The 24,880-nt window shown below is 47.2% G+C and overlaps 1 protein-coding gene across 1 annotated transcript in view; it reads right to left on the reverse strand.

Moving 5' to 3' along the window:
• WDR7 (WD repeat domain 7) overlaps nt 1-24,880 on the reverse strand; it is an 88,621-nt gene that overhangs the window by 24,106 nt on the left and 39,635 nt on the right. Inside the window, exons 20-21 of the mRNA XM_010003659.1 lie at nt 19,021-19,242; nt 8,101-8,287 (exon numbers count right to left, since the gene is read on the reverse strand). Of these exons, the coding sequence (XP_010001961.1) occupies nt 8,101-8,287; nt 19,021-19,242 (409 nt within the window). The remainder of the gene's footprint in view (nt 1-8,100; nt 8,288-19,020; nt 19,243-24,880) is intronic.

Raw genomic sequence — 24,880 nt, forward strand, 5'->3', positions numbered from 1 at the left:
CTCAATTCACATTGATACAACCCAAAGTTTATCATTTCCTTTCCCACTCCTCACCATTGTTTCAGCTTTATAACCACTGAATTTGAAACCCAGTGAAGATGTCCCCCGTGGCCTTTGACTGGTGAACACGTATCTGGCTGCAAGCTGAGCACCCCTGGGGGGCTGGCAGGGATGGAGGTGCTGTGCCAGGAGGAGGGAGGAGCAGAGCCTGGCAGGCAGCAGGCTTTGCTGGCTCCCAGCAGCAATCCAGACCCCCCCCAGCAGCAACCCAGCCCCTCACTCTCCCTCCTTCTTGCTCTAAAAAGGCTTCATGTCTCTGCCAGCAGTGCTCTTCCTTGCAGGGTGCTGGGTGGAACGTGCACTTTCCTGCAAAGCAACAGGTTTTGCACCTCCTCGTTAGCAGGGCTCAGCAGTGGCAGCTTCTGGGCAGGATTAGCCCCCCCAGCCAGCCAGCTGCTCCCCACCCCAACAAAACCCAGGCAGATGCAGACCTAACGTTCAGAGGGGAAGGGTGGCCTTCACACCCAGCCTTCTGTCCTCCTGCTGATGGGTTTTGGGACTCCTGAAGGTGCAGCAAGAGGGGGCAGCGTGTGCTGTCCCTCTTGGCCCCATCCTGCCCTGCAAGCTGACATTGGAGGAGCTGTTTCTGCACAGAACACAGACAAAATGGATGCAGCCTGGGCTGTAACACATGCCTTCAACACCAGAGACTATATTCTACCTGCAAATGACAGTATAAACCCTTGGATTTATTACTGCATTTATTTGTGCTTTGGATCTGAGTCTTCTTTCCAGGAGGCTGGCTCTCAGTGCCTGGTATCTTGCAGCATCAGGGAATGATGCTCTCTCCTCTCCTAAACCCATCACCAACTTCCCCCATGCCAGCAACCTGAACATCTTGAGCTTTTGGGGAACCAATAAGCTATCTGAACAATGTTTTCAATGAAATGAAGACTATTTGAATAGATAACTTGTTTCTGTGTTTAGTGCAAGTTATCACGACTTCACAATAATGTTAATGTACTTCACCACCTACAGAGCACAATGCATTTAAAAAGCAAAAACAAGTGGAAAACAACAAGCTACCCGGGAAGAGCTGTAGGAAAAAGGTAGATGGAAAAGGTTTTGATGGCAACGACCAGAAAGTACAGCAATCACATCTCTGAATTTCCTGACTTGCATAAAACAATACCAGATGAAAACCACCTAACTAAGAATGCAAGCTTTTAGTATAAAAGGTAATGATTGTGATTAATATTTCTTTACTAACTGGACTGAAAGGAGGAAGCTCTGCAGCATGGACATTCTGCTGCTTTCCTCTCCTCTGGCTGGAGACTTGGCTTTGATGCTCCCAGGTTAGCAGGAGGGGAAATCCCACCTCATTTAACAGAAACCTCTGCATCAATCACCTCCAAACCACTGGTGGTTCCATGGGCAGCCTCGAAGAGATGGCTGAACAACTGGGAGTTGCCCAACTCCCTCTGCTCCAGCTCCTGCTCCTCCTTGGCCTGCAGGAGATGCTGGGGGTGCTGGTGGCCCTGCAGCCCTTCCCATGGTACAGCTGAGCTCCAGGCTCCCACAGCCCAAGGGCTACAGCAGAACACAGCCCCATGGGGTCCAGGTTTAAATCACTGCTGTAGCAGCAACTTGCTGTGTCACCTTCAGGACCAGGCACCAGCTCTCTCTTAAACCCCTCAACTTCAGCAACTGCTTGGACTATGTTCTAAAAACATTCCACTGAACTCAAAGCCTAGGGATGTCCATACTCTACATCCTATGGCTCCACAGATAGAATCCATAAAAACACAAAGGTAAAGCTTTCCAGTAAACACAATCAAAACTGAAGAGATTTCCCCAAGTCATTTCAGTACACAAACATCTATACAATTAGAAAGCAATTTGCTAATGTTGGTATATGATATCACAACCTGTATCAAGCTGCAGCTTGTAAGCCAAAGAGCAGAACTAACGGACAGCAAGGATCCCCACTGTCACCCATGCCAAAAAATCAAAGCCTAACAGCTGCTGGAAAAATCCTCCTGATCCTCACAAGGGAGAGGTTTCCTGAGGCACCGCAGGCGTAACCTTTGGGGGCTGGATGAGCTGGGAGAGCTGAGCGTGTTATAAACCCTAGAGCTCTGGAGAACAGTGCAGAACACTAATTCAGAAGGGAAAAAAAGAAAAATACAGCTATTTTATATTTTTTTTGGTCAATAAATATGAAGTGCTATATTTATTTTTTTGTAGGTGAAGCAGCAGCTTGACATGAGAGCCCTTGCACAAAGCGCCGGGCGCGGGCAGCTGCGCCGTCATTGTGCACACGGTAAATCAGGCACAAAAAGGGCAGCCAGCTGCTCCCCACCCCAACAAAACCCAGGCAGATGCAGACCTAACGTTCAGAGGGGAAGGGTGGCCTTCACACCCAGCCTTCTGTCCTCCTGCTGATGGGTTTTGGGACTCCTGAAGGTGCAGCAAGAGGGGGCAGCGTGTGCTGTCCCTCTTGGCCCCATCCTGCCCTGCAAGCTGACATTGGAGGAGCTGTTTCTGCACAGAACACAGACAAAATGGATGCAGCCTGGGCTGTAACACATGCCTTCAACACCAGAGACTATATTCTACCTGCAAATGACAGTATAAACCCTTGGATTTATTACTGCATTTATTTGTGCTTTGGATCTGAGTCTTCTTTCCAGGAGGCTGGCTCTCAGTGCCTGGTATCTTGCAGCATCAGGGAATGATGCTCTCTCCTCTCCTAAACCCATCACCAACTTCCCCCATGCCAGCAACCTGAACATCTTGAGCTTTTGGGGAACCAATAAGCTATCTGAACAATGTTTTCAATGAAATGAAGACTATTTGAATAGATAACTTGTTTCTGTGTTTAGTGCAAGTTATCACGACTTCACAATAATGTTAATGTACTTCACCACCTACAGAGCACAATGCATTTAAAAAGCAAAAACAAGTGGAAAACAACAAGCTACCCGGGAAGAGCTGTAGGAAAAAGGTAGATGGAAAAGGTTTTGATGGCAACAACCAGAAAGTACAGCAATCACATCTCTGAATTTCCTGACTTGCATAAAACAATACCAGATGAAAACCACCTAACTAAGAATGCAAGCTTTTAGTATAAAAGGTAATGATTGTGATTAATATTTCTTTACTAACTGGACTGAAAGGAGGAAGCTCTGCAGCATGGACATTCTGCTGCTTTCCTCTCCTCTGGCTGGAGACTTGGCTTTGATGCTCCCAGGTTAGCAGGAGGGGAAATCCCACCTCATTTAACAGAAACCTCTGCATCAATCACCTCCAAACCACTGGTGGTTCCATGGGCAGCCTCGAAGAGATGGCTGAACAACTGGGAGTTGCCCAACTCCCTCTGCTCCAGCTCCTGCTCCTCCTTGGCCTGCAGGAGATGCTGGGGGTGCTGGTGGCCCTGCAGCCCTTCCCATGGTACAGCTGAGCTCCAGGCTCCCACAGCCCAAGGGCTACAGCAGAACACAGCCCCATGGGGTCCAGGTTTAAATCACTGCTGTAGCAGCAACTTGCTGTGTCACCTTCAGGACCAGGCACCAGCTCTCTCTTAAACCCCTCAACTTCAGCAACTGCTTGGACTATGTTCTAAAAACATTCCACTGAACTCAAAGCCTAGGGATGTCCATACTCTACATCCTATGGCTCCACAGATAGAATCCATAAAAACACAAAGGTAAAGCTTTCCAGTAAACACAATCAAAACTGAAGAGATTTCCCCAAGTCATTTCAGTACACAAACATCTATACAATTAGAAAGCAATTTGCTAATGTTGGTATATGATATCACAACCTGTATCAAGCTGCAGCTTGTAAGCCAAAGAGCAGAACTAACGGACAGCAAGGATCCCCACTGTCACCCATGCCAAAAAATCAAAGCCTAACAGCTGCTGGAAAAATCCTCCTGATCCTCACAAGGGAGAGGTTTCCTGAGGCACCGCAGGCGTAACCTTTGGGGGCTGGATGAGCTGGGAGAGCTGAGCGTGTTATAAACCCTAGAGCTCTGGAGAACAGTGCAGAACACTAATTCAGAAGGGAAAAAAAAGAAAAATACAGCTATTTTATATTTTTTTTGGTCAATAAATATGAAGTGCTATATTTATTTTTTTGTAGGTGAAGCAGCAGCTTGACATGAGAGCCCTTGCACAAAGCGCCGGGCGCGGGCAGCTGCGCCGTCATTGTGCACACGGTAAATCAGGCACAAAAAGGGGCAGCACAGCAGGGCACTGGCAGGGTGAGATGCACACTTAACCCCCTGCACACGTTGCTGCTCTGTTTCTTTCCATCTTGGTCTGTCTGCAGTCAGTGCTGTATCTGTCATGAACGTAACAGGCCATTTTCAATCTAAATCTTGTTATGGATTAATAAGCAAACACTTTCTCGCTTATTATGCAATTTATCATGATGAAAATTGCATCGGGCTCCTCAAGGCTACATGCTGATACATTCATTTATTCAGTGCTCTGTGGATAGAGAGCCATACTAATCTTTATGACAGCTAAGGATGTAATGGCAAGATGAAAATGACTTTGTGCAGCGCGGCGCTCACCGGGCTCTGCAAGTCTCCATCCACACACAGCAGGACTGGGGAGACGCTCTGGGAAGGGAAAACATCCTGGCTGCTGTTGACACACTTCAAGGAATAACTGAAGTCCAGTCCCATTTCTACCTATTTCTCCATTAAGATCCCTCTTTCCCAAGCAATCATCCCATTCCTTAAGTCCTGAGGAAATCCTAACGGCTCTGCAATATCTGCCTGTGTAGAGTGTGTCAGTCAGAGCCCTTAACTCCTGCAGACGGGTGATAAAATGCATACGAGGTCTGAAGACAGCCCTGGTCAGTGCCCTGCTGCATGGAGCATTTGAAATGTGTGTGTTTATAAACAAACATTTGCAAACACATATGTGAAGGAAAACTCAGCCATAACAGAGCAGTTTTCAGAACTGTGGGATTTGAAACTGGGTCCTCAGGTTCAGTGACACGGGTGTGTAAAAGTGCTCGTGGCATTCAGTGTTACTGCTGGGAGTCCTTGACAAAAAGAGCTAACTAAAAACAGAAAGTAAGCAAAAATTGAAATACATAGCTTAAACACTTGGCAATAATGCTTATAATTTAGATATTTGTGATCATAAGGGCATTCTACAGTCTCCTCTGGTGCGACATAACCAAGCAGTGCTCACCGTGGTGTAGCAAGCACCAGCCTTAGAATAAAATAGAAAACTGGCTATTTGTCAAATGATTATTACCTTCTTTTTTAGTATCTAAAGTACCATTAGTAGGGCTGTAAGGAACACCACCTGTAAGCCCAGCAACCCCTCCTCTCCCTGTGCACGGCATTCCCTGGCTGCCCAGAGCTGGTTTCCTCCCCTTTAGGGCACAACTCTGCTCCCCATCAGCTCAGGACACTCCCCAAAACCCTGGCAGACAGCAGCAGTGCCAGCCAGCAAAACACTACCTGGTGGAAAGCCAACCTCTGCATCTGGTGACAAGAAATACAGTAACATTCATTCCTCAGCAATCAATGATGATGACTGCAGCAATTTCAAGCACGAGATATTTCTTTTTTCCTCCCAAAAAGCCTCGCCAAGGGGGCAGCCCAGAGCACTCAGCCCCTCTGCCTTCAGGAATCAAACTGCTCCCCAGCCCCCAGCAGTCCCTCAGGTACCGAGTGGTTTACAAATTCACACTTAAGAAACACTACTAATTGAAACACTATGTGGAAAGCATCACATCAATTAAAAACTGGGCGTGAAACATGTTGTAGGAACTCAGGGAATACCCTCAGGGTGCTCGGGATGCCAGGTGTTCCAAGTGCTAGAGCAGGAGCTACATGCTTGCTAAGTCCCAGCTGGGGACTAATTTGCTGCTGTGCAAGAGTCGTGTACCCAGGAATGGAAATGTGGCCTCAGTATCTGGTACTCAGCACTACTGGGTATCCACTGATACTTTTCAAGGCTTCCCACAAAAAGCAGGAAGCTTCCAATAGCTTTCAAAGCCAGTCACACAAAGCACAGCATCACTGCTTCATTTCATATCCACAACCTACTCTGGCTGCTTCCTGCAGGGACTTTTTGGATTTTATTTATTGATAGGCAGAAATCAGAGCTTCTCCTTTTGCACATTTAAGCAGTTGGCTTTTAAAAATAAAAACTAAAGGCAGAAAAAACCCTGTTCAGATGGAATTTCAGATGAGAGGATCAGCTTTACAACAAGCAATAATAAAAATACTGCAAAACCCTTTCCTGTGCAAATAGTCCTGTTGTCAGGAAGCAGGTTCATGTGTCAGTAAAGACTGGCCACGTGAGCATTGTGGCCTCAGTGGACATTTGTGATATTCAGGCCTCAGATGATAAAATACATGGATCCTCAACAAAAGTGCTGCTCTCGTCCTGCAAAGCTGCACACATCAAACCCCCTCAAATATTACTATTTAAGATCCCCATTATCTAACAGAAAATGCCTTGAGAAAAAAGATGGTACCTTTATTACAGAAGTCATCCTAGTGACTTTACTTCTGCATTTAGTAGTAATGATTTGATTTAGCCATAATTACTTGATGGCACCACTGACAGAGCATGGCACTACTGAGTGCAACAACTTGTATGTATCTGTGTGTAGACATAACCAGAAGTTGTACAGTTATAGTCCTGTTTAAGAAACAGAACAAATAAGCCCTTAGAGTTCCATGTACAAAAAAAAAAAAGCACAGAAAAAACCCCAACTATTACATTTTTTCTGTGTATTTTATGTCAAAGTGTCAGGCTTCCTTATGAAATTTACCCCCCTCCCCAACCCCAATTACAAATACCTAATTGAAAGAAGATTTTATTTCAAAGAGTTTAGAAGGCAGGTGCACGCCAGCAAACCATATAAATCTTGATTTAGGACACTTTAATAAGTTGTCCTCTGACCCCAGAGACAGGCTGTGGTCTATTGAGTTTATGATTTCTTAGCAACCCTTAAATCTACAAGTTACCTCGGTGCTATTACTAGTGATGCTGTTGATAAAATAACCACCTTCTCCAAATTGTACTTTCCAAACCAATTCACATCCTGATGGGATGGGTTGGGAAAACCAGGAGGAAAAAACCAAACTGTGTATGTTTACACATCAATAGGCAACCCCTTCGGAAAATACTATTTTTTACAGCTACGAAAGGGTAAAAAAAATAACTGTGGCAAAGACAGATATTTTGGATAGGAAATGTTACACTTGCTTCTTTTCTCAAAATTCCTGGCAATACGACAGGGAGATCAGTGCTGTGCAGGCCTGGCAGTGCCTGCCAAGCCTGTGGTGTCTCCCAGCTCCAATGGGGTGCCTGCCCAAGCCACCAGAAGCCAGTGCCCCCACGTCCAAGTGACCCCTTCCTTCCCGAGACCACCTTGTGGAGCTGCCTGGAGTGCCAGCCAAGCTGGGCTGAACAGGCTTGACACGGTCGGGCAGCTGGTGCTAGTTCAAAGCCCTGAGACAAGACATCAGTCCCTGTCACAACCTCCTGCCAAGTGCCACAGCCATCAGGACTGGAACCAGCTGCTGCCAAACCTCCACCCACAGGTTGGAACCTTCCCAGCTTGCCCAAGGAAGTTGTGGCTGCTCCATCCCTGGAAGTGTTCAAGGCCAGGTTGGGATGGGGCAAAGACCCAACCAGTGGAATGCTTAGCAAATTCATTCCAGTTTTCAGGCTAAGTTGATTTGTTGTCATGGGGCTTGGAGCAACCTGGTCCAGTGGGAGGTGTCTCTGGGGTGGAACAGGATGAGCTTTAAGGTCATAAAATCATAGAATCATTAAGTTTAGAAGGGACCTCAAAGATCACCAAGCTCCAACCCCCCTGCCATGAGCAGGGAACCACTAGACCAGGCTGCACAAAACCTGATCCAACCTGGCCTTAAAGATGTCCAGTGATGGGGCATCGACAACCTCCCTGGGCAACCCATCCCAGCTCCTCACCAAGGGGAGGGTGAGGACGGTCCCTTCCCCAAGGTGTCCCCAGCCCGAGCCGCTCGGGGATGTGACGGCCCTGGGACAGGCCAGGGAGGGTCTGTGAGGGAGGGAAGGAGGCACCTACTTGGCCAGCTGCTTCTCGGCGTCGGCGCAGAGCTCCAGGAGGCCCATCAGCACGGCCGACACGTCCATGTAGGGCTCCCAGACGGTGAAGCCGCGGCCGATGAGGTCGATGGCGGTTCTGCGGACGGTGCTGTGCGCGGGCAGGCGCGGGCTGGGCGGCTGCAGCAGCAGGAACGTCAGCGCCTTGCCTGTGGGCACAGGGGGGTCAGGGCAACTGCCTGGGCTGCCTCCTGCCCGCCCCAGCCCCGCTGCTGAGCGGCACGGCTGCTCCTAGAGGCTGCTCTCCCACCTCAGGTCGCAGGGGAGAGCCTGACATGGTCCTGTGGAGGGGAGCTGCTGGGTTCACCGTGCCCAAGACTCCCTCTGCTACAGCTTTCCTATGGGACCTGGGATGGCAATTCCACCACAGTCCTCAAACAAGGACACTGAGGGCACTCCCAGAGGCAGGGGATGCAGAGAGGGAGTGTCCCTCTGGAGATACTCCCCATACAGCTGTAGGCTTAGGCAGGTGGTACCCAGCTCCCCACCAGCCCAAGGAGCAGCAGGAGGCAGGGAGGCTGCTCCAGCACCCCCAGCACTGGAGGGCTGGGCAGCCTCCTCCCCACCCCCCAGCACTGCTGCAGCCCCCCAGCCTCTGCCTGCTGGGATTTCAGAGCATCCTCCCTGGCACTGCTGCTGCTGGAGCACACCAAGCACAGGGACCTGACACAGATGGGCCCATGCCTGAAAGTCATGCAGAGAACTCAGAACCAATCAACATGGAAAAAATAATTAAAATCATTCCCCCTTCAGATGACACTTGCTAAGAAAACCCTGACAATCTGATGTAATATTAACACAGGTAATAAGCTTTCAGACAAAAAAGGCACATCATTTTGAAAGGATGTATAAGAAAAAGCAAGCTTAAAATATTAAACTTGGGAAAACATCAGTTCAAAGAAACGAGCTTGAGATTACTAATTTTTTAATCAGTACCTTGGCCACAGCCAGCAGCAGTTGGTGCTGGATGTGCTTAACTGAGTGAGACACAGCCAAAATCAGCCACCAAAGCCAGGACAGCTCCCCACCCAACAACTGCTCCTCTCCACACCTGCCACGTCCCTGCCCGTGGTGGGAGCAGGGGGCACAAGCCTTGGTTAAACCCCTGTGCTGCAGCACGTTGGCCTCACCTCAGCAGCAGGCAGGGGTGAGGCTGCAGAGCACTGAGCTGGCTGGGACACGGGCTGCAAGAACCAGGAAGGCTCCATGTGATGCTGAGCCCCTGCTGACAGGGCACCTCAGCTGTGGGACCACAGAATCCTTCTGGTTGGAAAAGACCTTTAAGATCATCAAGTTCAACCGTAATCTAACTCTATCAAACATCAACCCAACTATACCAAGTCCAGTGCTTAAACTATATCCCTCAGCACCACATCTACACATCTCTTAAACACCTCCAGGGATGGAGACTCAACCACCTCCCTGGGCAGCCTGTCCCAGGGTTTAATGACCCTTTCAGCAAAGTTTCTTCTAATAATTCACCTTCTTGTCCTGTTGGTGCCTGGTATGTGTGGAAGGGAAAGGGCAACAAGCAAGCCTGTCACCTGCAGCACACAGAAAAGCCATCAACAGGCAGGATTTTCCAGTCCATTCACACTAACCCTTTGCACACGTGTAACACAAGAACTGGAAGTTTCTTCTCAAAGCACAAAGCTGGCCATGAAGCTCTAGCTTGCATGACTTTTATGTCCCAAATACAAGAACCTTACTAAAAAATCGTGACTACTTGACCATTTTCACAATGAAAGATGCCCTGCTTTTTTCCATAGGAATTCTCCCAGCATTGCTCCTGCTGACACTTACCTTGTGTATATTGAGCCAAGGAAAAAGATGAACTAAACAAAAGTCATTCTGCTGCCCGTTTCTCAGCCTGGACATCTTTGTTTAAGCTTTGACTTGGCTTAAATGAACGAATTAATATTGACAAAAACATCAACTAAGCTAATGAGTTGTTAGTTAAGGCAATAAACATGTCACATTAGAGTCAGCGCAGTAAAGAGGTAATTAGCCCTGCAAAAGTTCTGCTGATCAGGGCTTTGCACTTAACCTGGGAGCCCACCAGGCAGGGCATGAGCAGGAGGAGAAGCAGCTGGTGGCACCCTGAGAGCAGCATTCCCTGGCTCCTCACACCCAGCTACCAGCACTCCATGGATCCCCACATGGAGCTTGCAGCATGTGGGCACACGAGCAGCTACTGAAAGGGGTTTTAGTTGAGGGCCAACATACCAACATGACAGAAAAGATCCTACCAAACCTAAATGCAGCTCCTCCTGGACCCAAGCACTGAAGTGCTGTCTCCACTTGGGAGAGAGACAGCCAGGCTGCCAGGTCTCTGGAACTATATCTGTGTGTCCTGATGGGAGATGCCCCACGATGCACACAGACACCCCCAAAAGCTGCTCCCAACCTGCCTCCTTCTCCAGCTCTCTCCTTGAACACTGGTTTGAGTCTGTGATCATTTTGCCCTTTTTATCCATGAAAATGTCAGCTGAGTGCCAAAGCTTATCTGTCCTTCTCGATGCACAGGCCCCTTGGATGCCTACCATGTCTCTCCTTGCTCCACCTCAAGAGCTTCAACCACATCCCATCCATCAGCTTTGCTACCTCCTCTTCTGCCCACTGATTTTAAAAAATTAAATAATTTGCTCAGGAAAATCAATAGCACAGGCATGAACTAGACACTGATAACTCTGATTCTCATTCTCATCATTTGCTACCAGATCAAGTTCCAACTAAATCAAAATGATGGACTCCTAGAACATGATTGAACCTGCTTTGCATCTTGTTCTGATCTGATGTAAAAAAGCAAACAAGAAGAAGAATCCCAGCTGTAATATTTTCAGCCTGCCCCCTCTCCCTGTCTCTGTGGGCAGTGTTTTTCTGCAAGAAATTAAGCCAAATTGCCACCCTTTCCAGGTGATTTTTTTTTTTCTGACTTGACAAATACCTGTGTGAAATGCCACGAGAAAGACAGAAATATAAATTTGCATAGCTGGGCTAAAAATCCATAGCCCTTAAATCCCCCTTCCTACCTCTAGTGCAGAGAATTTTTATCACGTATCTCCTCTCATCTGTCAGACAGTTATAAACCACAGGATATTTTTAGACCTAAATTAAAAAATAACTGGTATTATTTGAAAATAATTTTCCTAATGAATTAATGATGAAAATATTTGATTTTTTCCCAATATCACTCAATGTCAACTTTCCTAGCTTTCATTAATTTCTGGCATTTATTTGTTGGCTCTTAATATCATTCTGACACTTTTATTTCAACTGAGCTGACACTGGGAGAGTCTTCCTTTTTGCTGATAATACCTGCAAGCCATTTAAATATTGTTTTAAACCAAGTTGGAATTAGCAATACTGTACATTTAAAATGACATTCACGACTTGCTCTAGGTCCTTTTTCTCATTTAACACTGAAAAGGTAAATGTCTGTAAAGGCACAAACAAGAGAGGATGGGCAGTTGGAGCCAGGTTAGAGGTGGTTTTGCAGCACACACCAGTGGAACACACTGCTATGAAGCCAATTTTGGCCTCAAATGTCTGACAGCCTCCCAGGGATTGGGAAATGGGGATGTTTCTGCAGCACATCTGCAACTTGATTTGCTGTGTTGCACAGTTCTCATTTTTTAACAATACATGACCAAAATTAGCTTGCTTTGCCTCATACCTGAGCAGAAAGGAGGACGTGCCCTTGACACTCTTAAACCTTTACAACTCCATAAATGTTATTTAATCTGAAAGGGAACATTTCCTCCACGTTAATTACCCATGTAAATTCTGGAAATTTAACAGAGGTTTAACAGGCCAGAAGAACCAACCCCAGATGCAGTAAATCCCCAGCATTTCTATGAAACAGTGCAACATAAATTGCTTTCTACATGAAGTGAACAGACAGCCAAGAACATTCCTAAGGGGGCCAAACCATCACTGCCTTGTTCTAAAACTCTCTGAGATTTTGCATAATTTGTTAGAAAGGGAGACAAAGGAGAAAAAAAGAAGAAAATGTTTATAGCAGCTGGTTTCCCAGGCTTTTCAGTTTAACTCTGGCCTGGTTAAACCACCCTAACAATGCCATTTTTCTTCCTCTCAAAATCTGCAGTGGGGGAATCAGATGTGAAAGCCAGATCAATTCTGCTCCAAGACAGTAAATGAGTTTTGGATCAGACTTATTTCAATTTATGGAGAGAACCCAACTATGCTGGCTTCAATGCATGCTTCCTCTAACTATGAAATTTTATTACAGTGCTATAGAAAGAGTAAACTATCATTATTTTAATCCAAAATTTGTTTATAATCAAGCAGGAAGGAGAAAGCCAATATGACTCAGGTCATAACTGTGCATTAAACTTAGTATTTTCATTCCTATTAATTGCATAATTCCATTAAACCCTGCTATCTGTTTTAATCTAAATTATATAATGTTTTCTAAATAAAGCCATCTCATAAAAATGATCATCATTTTATAGGAAGCAGCTGTTTTTTCCATCACAGGGCTGACCAAACTCCATGTTGATCTTCAAAGTTTTCTCCTGTTAAACATAATTGTCATGAATTTTCTTGAGCAGACTGAACAACTCGTGACCCCTGTAATAGTGAAAGATGCACCACAGCAATGAAATAACTCAACACAACAACTTGTAGGAGTCAGGGATCACCACTTGACCTTCTCAAAGCCCCCAATGCTTAAGGGGCAGCTGCAAAGAGGATGGAGTGACTCTCTTCAGAGGGAGCCACATGGAGAAGACGAGGGGCAACAGCTACGAGGTGCACTGTGAGAGGTTTCATATTGACAGAAGAAAGAGGTTTTTTCACAATGTGAACAATCATTCCCTGGAAGAACCTCTCCAGGGACACAGCAGAGTCCCCATCACTGGAGGTTTTCACAATATAATTGGACATGTTGCTAGATAGTCTCATCTCCTCTCCCTTTCCCACAAAAGGCTGCACCAGACCATCTCTCAAGGTCCCTTCCAACCTGGGCTGTTCTGTGATTCTCTAACCCCTCCTGCTGCTCTCCACTTCCCAACTGGCCATGGACCATCATCTCAGAGACCCCCCCACGTGATAGTCAAGTCCTACATGTTTGCATTGATTATGTGCTCCTGTGCTTTGACATTTCACACAGGCTACTGCAAAAGCTTATAAAGCAAAAAAAAAGGAAGGAACCCAAGGCTAACAAGGGACGTATAAATTTAAGCAAGACCTTAGTTTTGTTTTCACACTGCAAGTCCTCAGCCCAGCCAGCTGCTCAGAGAGGCAGCTCTGGGCCTGCAGGGAACCTGCACGTCGAAGATGCATAGTTGGAAAATAACACTAATACAGTACATAAAAAACAAAGCTTCAAAACCTATGGCTGCACATAGGCACTCACACACATGGGAAGAGATAACAGCCCATTTGGGCTTAGATAAAAACTCCTCATCCAGTCTCACCACCATAAGCCACTGATAGAGTAGCTATTGGAACAGTTCGTGGTGGAGACCAGGGACCTGCCCCCAGCACCCTGGCTGCCACCTCCCCAGCTGTGAGCAGTCTGGACTGCACTAAGGGCTATACCCTTCAGCCCTACACTTCCTGGAGCTCCCACTCCTCCTGGATTCCCCACCAACACTGAAGGGTGCCACCACCTCCCAGCACCGGGCTCCCCTGCAGTCCCACTGAGCCCAGGGGGGTGAGAGGGAAAGGGCAACAGTCAGTGATGGGTTCCAGTGATGGGCTCCACACATCTCCTACTCAGCACATCCCTCCTTCCCCCAACGAATCCAAGAGCTCCCAGCAAAGACTATTAAATAGAAAAAGGTCAAGAGAAGCTCCAGAACAGTTAAGAGAAATAATTTCCAAAAATTATAATCCTAAGCATTCATCAACCCATCCATTGTAAATCCAAACACCTGCTGGTTGCCTCAAAAGCAACATTATGCCAATTGTTCTTGTGTATTTTCTTCCACATTTCTCCTTCCTAAAATGAACAGGTCCAATACCTCACAGGTGTTTCCTGGGCTGGTGATTATTCCTATCACACTACCTTTAAGATGGTAAAACTTTGATTCTTCTCCTATTCTTTTATGGTAAGGATGCTTGGCTTGGCATCTGCAACCCTAATGAAGGCATAATGTTAATTTGTACGATGAATTTAATTAGTTTCCGAGTTTCTCTTCATCTCACTCATTCCAAAGGCAAGCACAGGCTGATTTATTGACTTGTCATGAAGCAGCAGTTCATAAAAAGTTGTTCTGAAGTGTTCCTTTTAAACATGCAAGCTATTGATTGGCAACGTTTGGGCACTATTTTCTTGGCTGCAGACACTGCACAGCAAAAAGCACATGGAGCTCTGGTTTTCCCACTTGGCATGCCAGGAAGATATAATTTTTAGTTGCATGTAGATAATGGAATGGAGCCCCCAAACACTGGTTGTTTAACATTTAACTGCAGTTCACCTGCCGTGTCAAACACCACAGAGCAGGTATCAGCCATGTCAAGCACAGCAAAGGAAACCTAGGATATGCACAGCACTGGCAGCATCAGTTCTGCTTCTCTGACAATTAGCTTAATGAAAAAAGAGCAAAATATCTGTAGAGACAAAAAACTTAACAGATATTCTTCCAAAATTCCCACCTAAATGCAGAAAGAGCTATTACAGAGACTGTGTTTAAAGATTCCAACGCTCATAGGCAAGGCCAGTCGCTCAGGCCAGTCCCCTGGGAGCTGGGGAGGAGGTGACAAGTGGTTGCCAGCTGCCACTGCCATGGGGTGGCACCTCAGCAACCCCCGCAGGTTGCCCAGTGCCCAGAGCCACAGGCCACTGCTGAGGGATCTCCAGGGTGCTGTTTCAGAGGAGGGCAAACACACAGACTCCTGTAGGTCTGACCCCCCTCCTGGCCAATGACCAGGGTTGGTCTGCGAAGGGCTCTGGACAGCTGAGACTGGAAGGAAAAATACACTATCTTGAATGTTTATTACCTCAAAGAGGCTGTCAAGGCTCTGAGTGGAGCCTTCACTAAGGGAGGTGTATGGACCAGTGGAGAATGTGTCTGGCAGGGACTTGTTTGGTGCTGAGCCTTCCCCAGAGTCCAAACACAAGGAGGAGAGGTTTTAGTTCACGGAGATACAGCCCATTACAACAGGCAGGATGTTAAATATGCAGGGCTGAAGTCTCTGATTAAAAATACAGAACTCCAATCAACTCACCTTCTATAGGATTTGGGGAGAAAAGGTGAATTTCATTTCTAAGATTTGATGTTGTTGCTAAAGCCACAAAGAGATTTAAATTAGGGCATAACATCTGCCACAAAGGTTGACTGTTTCCTACCATACAGACTTTTTTCTAATTATAATCTCTAAGGCTAAGATATAAATTTTCATAAAACACTATTTTTCCCTTTTTTTTTTTTCCTTCAGGGACAAAATTCTGCCTGAGACACTGATCTAATCACACCAACTCAGGAGAAAACCCACAACACTCTTTAGACTCACTAGCAGAGTGGATTTCACAGCTGACTGAAACGTGCAGACCCCAATAAAGGCACCAGGTCACCAACCAGGGGATCCACCCAAGCCTGAGGGGCTTCCTACAGTCCTGGCAGAGAAACACATTTCCCTGGGCTGGTGGGGACAATAAACTTGTCCCCTGCTTCTGCCACACTGCTGTGGCTCTGCTCTTGGGTTAAATTAAGTTCCTGAGCCCGTGTGCTTAATGTGCTCTGAAGGGCTGCTGCTCAGGTGCTCCTCTGATTTATGGCTCTGGGAAGGGCTGATCCCAGGCACTTGGCTGGATTAATTGCTGCTGCCTGCCCAGCCAATCAGCTCCTCTCAAGGTGCATAGAATTAGTGGGGAGCAACCTCCTCCTCTTCCTCCTCCCAGGGCTGTCCCCTTGCTGGAGTGGTGGCTTAAATATTTTCACAATACAGAACTACTGGATGAAAAGACTTTTAAAAGGTTACAGGGCAGCTGATGGAGCAAAACATCCCGTGTTCAGCCAGAGCCTCACGTTCATCTCGTGCTAAATTCTGGTTTCAGATGAAATGACTTTGGGAATATATGAAAGATGTATTTCTTTATTATAGTGATGTATTTCACATTATAGTAACACAAGAATTGCAGACCAGAAAGCCATGTCCTGGGCTGCATCAAAAGCAGCATGGCCAGCAGGGCCAGGGAGGTGATTCTCCCCCCCTGCTCTGCTCCTGTGAGACCCCACCTGGAGAACTGTGTCCAGCTCTGGAGCCTCTGACACCAGAAGGACATGGAGCTGTTGGAGAGTCCAGGAGGCCACAAAGATGATCCGAGGGCTGGAGCAGCTCTGCTCTGGAGCCAGGCTGGGAGAGTGGGGGTGTTCAGCCTGGAGAAGAGAAGGCTCCAGGGAGACCTTAGAGCAGCTTCCAGTGCCTGAAGGGGCTCCAGAAAAGCTGGGAAGGGGCTTGGGACAAGGGCAGGGAGGGATGGGATGAGGGGGGTGGATTAAAGCTGGGAGAGGGGAGATTGAGGATGGACATGAGGAGGAAATTCTTTGGTGTGAGGGTGGTAAGAGCCTGGCCCAGGTTGCCCAGGGAAGCTGTGGCTGCCCCATCCCTGGCAGTGTTGAAGGGCAGGTTGGATGGAGCTTGGAGCAACCTGGGCAGGTGGGAGGTGTCCCTGCCCATGCAGGGGGTTGGATCTAGATTATCTTTAAAGTCCTATCCAACCCAAACAAGTCTGTGATTCTGTGAAACCCCAACCTAACAAACTTCACACCCGAAGTCATCCTGTGCTTGCTCACTCCATCTGTGCCTCCAGCAGCATAAAAATGGATTGCAAAGCCACAGTGCACCTTGACAGGTAAATCTCTAACACAGACACAGCTCCAGAAGCAAGAGAAATATTGAGAAGATAAATACACTGCTTGGAAAAGGCATCCCTAGGCTGCAGGGATGAGACTTGCAGCAGATACTGAGTAGTGAACCCTGCATATTGGGCAGTAAATCACACAAAAAAGCAAAAAGCCCAAACTGAGGAAAATAACACATGCAATATCTCATTCACTTGGTAGGGCAAGGGCCCTGTGCTACAGATCTGCCCCATGAGCCCCATCACACACCAGTTACCCCCCCTGCCCTTCCAGCCCTGCTCCCCCAGCTGTGCCAGGGCTGTCCCACCCTCGGGTGGCAGCACCCTGGGGAGGGCAGGGACACCAGGTGGGCACAGCCCCAACACCAAGGCTGCTTCTCAACAGCAATGCCCTGCTTCAAACATGCGTGTGCTCAACTCCCAGTGTCACTGACGCTGTATTTGCTTCACCCTAATGACCTCACTGCTTTGGCTGAGGGTTCCCACAGCCAGGGCTGGGCAGCCTCAAGGTGACTGCTCAGAGGTGTCACAGACCTGACAGAAGAAGTGTCTTCACACCAGGCAGCATGACCCCAAACAATTATCTAGACATGCTCATTGCCATTTCTGTCCAGAAATTTCACTTGCTTCCCCTGCTGCCCGACAGGCAGGCAGGTCAGCTGCCAGGAATTTGGGACATTGTAATAAAAAAGGAGGAAAATGGTTTCGTGAGGAACCAACCCACTGCCTGGTGGACTGAATCCAGAAACCAGCAGCACTGGAGGGACTGCCCCTGGCCACATAACATGGAGACCCTGGGATTTGGAAGGAGGTCTGTACAGGGAGCCTGCAGGATCCATTTGAATAACCCAGTGCTGGGAACATGCTACTGCATATGACACCGAGCTAAAGGGCAAAACACTTATCATTAATAACTATATTGGTGGCAGATGCTTTGAAAAATACACTGCAGTAACAACAGGAACAAGTATTTTCATATTCAGGACAGAGCAGTCACTCAGATTTATCAGCCCATTAACTTTATAAACACAGCATTAAGCTGCAGTTTAGGTGTGATGTGGTGCATCTGTAATGAGAAATTCTTTGGGTGGCATTTTATAATTAAATATCTCATGAACTATTTGTAAGGTCAACAGAGATTAATGCAGGATGTCAGGCAAGGTCACTGCCTGGGTTTCTAGAGAATTCCACCCTCTCAAAAAGGGTCACAGTTATTATTTTCTTAACCACAGTAAATCACAATATGCCCAATTCATACAGCAAACACTCTATGCATTAATGGTATACATGAAGAAGCCATTCACTTGGATAACTTATTTTGAAATAGAAAATAGGGTGGCTTTGGGTTAGGTGCAATTCCTCCCCTTACTCTGGGTAACCCCCAGCAGGCAGTTTCAGTCGGGTCCATCTTGTGGACATTCCCAAAGACTTCCCCAATTTTGACCATCTCAAAAAACATAGCTTCAGAATACTTCAAGACCTACCAAATACAAATCCAGAAGAATCCTAAAACTCCTAAAACCCTCAAATAATTTTCCCCAAAGCCTGTTAGCATTCTCTGCTCCCTCACTCTCCTCCCTCAGTTTTCCTCTTGCCACTGAGGAAACCCTGGCTGGATGTGGCACTTAGTGCTGTGGTCTGGAGATGTGGTGGTGTTGGTCATAGGATGGACTTGATGATCTTAAAGGTCTTTTCCAGCCTTGGTGATTCTGTAAAAATGTAACATTTTTCTGCAAAATTTGGGTTGAGCTGGAGGAGGACACAGGGTGTCAGGACCTCAGCAGAAGAGCTGGCTGATGCCAGAACACACCACGCTGGCTCTCCCCCACGGTGGCTGCCTCCTTGGCACCACTGCCAAGCCCAGCCCAGTTGCCAGTTCTTGGTAACCTCTTCTTCTGCTGTGACCAACTGCACCTTCAGCATCACTAACCTCCACCTTCCCCAGTGAAAGGATATTTTAAAGGAACCGGTTGGTAGTGAGATGGAAACACCACCCCTTCCTGCCCCAGCCACCAGAGCGAGGGAGAAAGAGCCTCCCGGGTTACTCACACGTGTGCCTTGCCAAGGAATAATTTGATCCACCACTCGTCAAGCCAAAGCCCTCGGGGATCTGGCTGGAGCTGCGCGGCCGGGTCAGCAGCTTGGGCGGCTCAATCTCCGCGCCGAACTCGGCCCCAATGACGCCCAGCAGGACGATGGCCGTGGCCTGCTTCCTCCTCTCCTCGTAGGACGTGGAGCTCTTCTTCAGCTGAGGGAGGCCCGGCAGGCAGCCTGAAACCACAAGCGAGAAACAGGAGAAGAGTCAAAAGCAGGGATGGCTCTTTCTGCTCCAAACAACACCGTGCTTCCAAGAGGGCGTGCAGGAGGTTTCCATGTAAGCTAAGCCGGGTCTTAAGGGCTGTTGCTGCCTCTTCCAGGAGCTCTGGCTGCTGGAGATGATCCCATTTTACTTCTCAGAACCTACAACGCACTGTCAAAGTCTAAACATTGCAAGGTGTGTCCTCAACAACACCCACCTCCAGAAACTGACAAGAAATCAGAGCAAAAAAGAGCCACCAGAAAACCCTCTAATTTCAGGGTTTTACCCGTTTGGTTGATAAAAGATCTGTGAGATTCTCTGCCTGCATTTTGTGAGAGGGGGTTTGTGGTTTGCTTCTCGGTAGTTTAAATTCACATGAGAAATTGTAATTTAAAAAATACAGGTTTTTAGGATAACTTACTTGTATTACACAGAAGTATCATTTTGGTTTAGGAACCACCACCACATTCAGATACTTACTAGATTTGAGCTGCCAGTAAATGCTATTAAACCAAACTAGTATCTTTGTACACTGAGATGTTATATAGGGCATTTAAATAAACATTCTTAAAAACAGTGACAAAACCTCCTGTATCATCCATTTTAACCCAAACAGAAATGCACATTGTTAGTCCAACACAGCCCAGGGGTGTTGAATTTCACTAAGCAGATGAAGTTTGGTTTGTCTGGGTTTTTTGGAGTAAAGAAATCAACTCTTAGAAGAAACTGACTGGGATGAAAACACTGCATTCAGTTACCCTGACCAGTAGGGTTTGTTTTTACCTCTAATCCCAATTCTCAGCGTGCTGGGAATTGCCCTCCCATATATTCCAAAAAATCCCAAAAGCCTGAGCTCTTGTTACCGCACGTTCTCCGTGCTGAGGAGTCAGGAGGCACCACCTGGCCCCGAGTTAGACTCTTGGGCCCCGGGCTCAAGGCAGGGTGCATTAGTGATGTGCACGGTAGGTCTCTCCCTGCTAATGACATTCCCATGGCTCCATAGGAAAGGGAATGTTTCCTACAGGAAAGCTCCCCAGATTTTTTATGCCACCTTGGAGATTGATCCCTGCCCGGGCAGCCCCGCTGTGGCTCCAGGGAAGTGCCAGCCCTGAGGGACAGGGCAAGGGGGAGCTCAGCAACGGCAGGGGAGGGAAAAACACAAGGAAAGAACAAACAAAATCAATAGGAACCGCCTTCAGAGGAAGAAGGATGAGAACGGGCTCTGAGAGACAAAGCAAAAAATACCCCAGTTGTAACCGTTCAGCGCTCGTCTGCCCCTGCCTCGGACACATCTGCGCGAGCCGAGGTTGTTTGATACCATTTCATTTAGTTCCCTCTCCCTGTGCCCGGCTGAGCACAGCCCCAGTGATGGGTGCCCACGGTGCGGGGGGCGCGGAGCAGCTGCGGGAGCAGGACCGGGATGCGGATCAAGGGGCCGGGATGCGGATCAACGGGGCCCGGGATGCGGATCAACGGGGTCGGCGCTGACCCCGCCGCGCCGGCGGCAGGCCCTCGGGCCGCAGCTCCTGGGCCGGGGAGAAAGGAAGAGCCAACACATGTGCTGCTTCCAGGAAGAAATTAAACGAAATTAAACCGCTGGGGCACTCGCTGCATCTCCCCCGCCCGCCTCTCATTCGATGACAGCAACACGAAGTTAACCCTTCAGCGGATCCCGGCCCAGGGATTGCTGAGCATCCTTGGAACCGGCTTCAATGGGACTTCAGATCCCCACTTCAACCAGCAAACCCTGAACTGGGGGGCATCACAGGACCCCCCAGAGACCGTGGCCGGTCCCTGCACAGCCCCCTGACCGTCCCAGGGGGCCACAATCCATCCACGATCCAGCGGGATGGCTCCCAGCAGAACCTCATTCCTCGGCTGACCCCGCGACCCCAGCACCCAGATGTCAAGGAGACAACTCTTTGTTAGCCAAACATTAAATTCCAAGCAGAACAGGGTGGGAAATGCTCCCTGTTCCATGAGCAGCCTGGCCTGTGACAGCCCTCACCCCACTGCTGCAGCCCAGGGTTTTCTACCTGAAAAAAAAACTAACTCAAGGAACTACCAAAAAAACCCCAACCCAAAGCAAAAAGCTTCAGATCAACGCAATCCCAAACCTTCCCCCCCAGCAACACCCTTCCCCAGCATCCCTTGAGAAGAGGGGAAAATAAACCCCTTGCATGTTCTTGCCTTTACATCCTTTTAATTACTAGTGGAGTCACACGACGAGTTGCCACGATTTCCTCCAAATCAACTGGCAGCCATTTGGGGGATTTGAAGCTGAGATCACGTCTCTAAGAGCAGTCCTTCCTACAGTTTCATTTGTCTCATGAAAATCTGGTATTTTCTCCCAGCAACGTGCCTCCAGTTAATCATGCTAAAGGGTGACACAGAGATCCATTTTCCTGGCAGGACGGTTGATCACCCTATCACAGTCAGAAAATTAATAACCCCAAATAGCTCTGCGTGGAAAACAGGAGCTACACTGGTGAAAGGACAAAAACCTTCTACATTTTAGTTGTAAAAATAACACACTTCTGGATCCACACACCAACAGAGAAACTCATCTTCTCTGTGCATTTACCCTGCTGGGTTTTCTACAGACAAAACGACCATATTCAATATTCCAGCTTATCTCAGTCTTTGAGAACTAAACATCCCCAGCTGCTTAGAGGAGACAGCTTTACAGATTGCATGAAGCACATTTATGAAGTGTTTAAAATACAGGTAAAGTATTTCAGAAGTTTAAATTCTTTAAAAGGTAGGGAGATATTGATTATTTCATTTAAAAAGCAGTCAGAGAGTGCAGCCATGAGGTCAGGAGAAATTTAACAGTTTGAAGCACTTTACTAAATAACTCTAAAGATCATGTTAATTGGCTTTGCACAGTTCTTGAGTAAAATTAATTTTATCCTAGCTTACAATAAAAGGATTAAAAGGCAAATTAAGTTCTCCAGGTTTAACTGGAATAGGAATCAATGGATTTGAATTAAGGCTGAAGGAGGTTTTACGAGGGATGGAGTGGGAGCAGACACTTTTATAGCTGCTATCAGGTGCCCACCGAGGGTGCCCCTGTTGTATCAGGTGCCAGAGCCATTTATTCCTCTCAAACAAACCAAGTGACCCTGTGGTGGTGTAAGGACCAAAGGGTGGCCCTGGCACCACAGTCCACCCAAGCCCTGCCCAGCCACCAAAGAGCCACCCTCACAGAGACAGCCCGTCACCCCGTGGGCTGTCATCACATCCTGTCATTCACATGTAGGTGTAATTGCAGAGATTTGGTCACAGCACTGAACGTGCATTCAATGCTTTAGAGTGGAGGAAGGGAAGAGGCTGCAATAGCCCCATTTCCATTGCTACAGCCCAGAGGGAATCCTGCCCCCAGCTCAAACCCAGCACGGATCACAGTGCCAGGCACATCACAGCCATGCTCTGCCAGCTTTCAGTGGCACTGAGCCCCCTAAAGTACATCATGTTCTGAAAACACAGAATATATTTGAAATCAATAACATGATTTGCTCAGGACCACAAATGTACTTCGTAAAAAACTTTGCACCCCAATCTGGTGTTTTGAGGGCACAGAAAAAACCAGCACCCAAAGCCCTCTTGATCTTTGTCACAGCCCATGTTTCCCAGTGCTGAATCAGCCAGAAGTCATGACCCAGAGCTGAAAACTTGCCAGCTGAACTCCACAAAAAGCACCATCACTTTTCCCTCCTGCCACATCCCTCTCTCTGCACTTCTTTTGTCAAATTTTCTGTCTATTTCCAAAGGGGAGACAGGACTTGTGAGCAACAGCCAGTGAAACTGTTCACACTTGGAACTGTCCCAGCTTCTCTGCACTGCATGGGACAGTATAAAAGATCTCACAAGAGCTATGGGGGATAATTCCATTTTTCTCACATTCACCTTGGATGTCAACAATTTAAAATATTTCTCAGTGTCAATTGCTCTCTTTTCTAACAGTGAGTACATTTACATAATGCTCTGCTCGTGTCCTAAAAGGAATTGGAAAAGACTTTAAGACAACTCTACACTCAGTGTGCCTATGAGAGGTATTTATCCTCACCTTTAACTGGTCAGGATTCTTAAAGCAGTCAAAGCCACGCTATGGGTTTGCCTACATTTCTAGTTTTTAAGATTATCTGTAGACAAACAATGAGAGTAATTTCAGCACCTCCTGAAAGCTTCCAAAACCTGAGAGCTCACACTGCAGCACAACTGGAAAATACCAGGAAGAAATAACAGTAACAGAAAGTGACCATGAGGAAAAGGCAGAAAGGCAGGAAACGATCTGTTTTCTCTAACCTGATGAGAACGGTGGTTACTGACTACTAACCTGCCGTTATTCAAAGCAGGCTGATGGCTGGGAAGCACAGCCATTCCTACACACACAGCTCCCCCCGCTGGCACAGCAGAGGAGGCTCCTCCGGGAGCCACCACCGACCGAGCTGAAGGATGCTCAGGGATGGGACACTGGGGGCCTGACCCATCTCACCTGATGGTGCTCCTTGCACCTTGCTCTCAGCATAGCACTAAAAAACATCAAGTCACTCCACGCTCAGCCTTTTGTTCATTGATAGTGAAAAAATACCTGCAAATAGGGGAAATTCCTCAAGTTGGGACACTTGCCTCTTAGAAACCCAAGAAATTCCACTGTCTTTGATATAATCTTTACATAAGTGCAGACCAAAAGCTCGTGGATTTTGTGAAACTGATTTTTCCCCTCCCCCTCTCACGTTAAAATCCTTCTTTTCCAACTCACCTGCCACAGGAAAGCCAGTGTGGGGCAGCTGAGCACAACAGGACAACCTGGCAGTGCAGGGGTCCAAGAGCCCAGCTGGGACTGCTGACTCTCAAACCTACTATTTCCTTTTGGTGCCTATTATGCATTTTTTACCATTTTCACCTCGGCTGCTTCCACAGTGCTTCACACCAGGCTGCTCCAGGAGGCACATATGACAGGGAGAATCAAAGCTGGCTTCCCTACAGCAGCTTGCTCATTAAGATGTAACACATTTTGTAACCACTCTTTTTACTATTCCTCTAATTGAGACAAGAACTATAAAAGATTCAAACCAAACTGCACTGCAGTAGAGTTGAAATGCACACTGAATACAATCCACTCAAGAGAAGAAAGACTTACAGGCACTTTACTGGCATGACAGTGAGTATTTTAAAACTAATTCTCTTGCTGTGTTTTAAAAAGTTATCTGCCAAAAAACTATTAGTCAGGGCAGACACATAAGAAAAAACAACAGATTTTATGAAAAATTCCTGCATTCTCACTGATAAAGGACTTATGTCTTAAAAAAAGACGTGATTAGATAGTGAAAGAGGACTTGATAAAACTACCAGACAATGAATTTAGGTAAGGAATTAAAACAAAAGCTGTTTTTTGGGGTCTTTGTTTGGTTGTCCCTTCCCCAAAGCTCTCCTGCCTATTGGCAAGCTGAGCTGATTGATCTGGTAATGCCTGTCATGCTCCTCCTGTGTCTGCAGCCAAGTGTTGGAAATAATGGAGCTTTAGCACTACTGTAAAAACTGGAAATGTTTAAGCCTCCTTCTTCCAGCATTTCACAGGCCATCTCATAACAGATACATTGAATA

Source organism: Chaetura pelagica, unplaced genomic scaffold (assembly GCF_000747805.2).
Source record: "Chaetura pelagica isolate M959 unplaced genomic scaffold, ChaPel_1.0 scaffold488, whole genome shotgun sequence".
Classification (NCBI taxonomy): Eukaryota; Metazoa; Chordata; class Aves; order Apodiformes; family Apodidae; genus Chaetura; species Chaetura pelagica.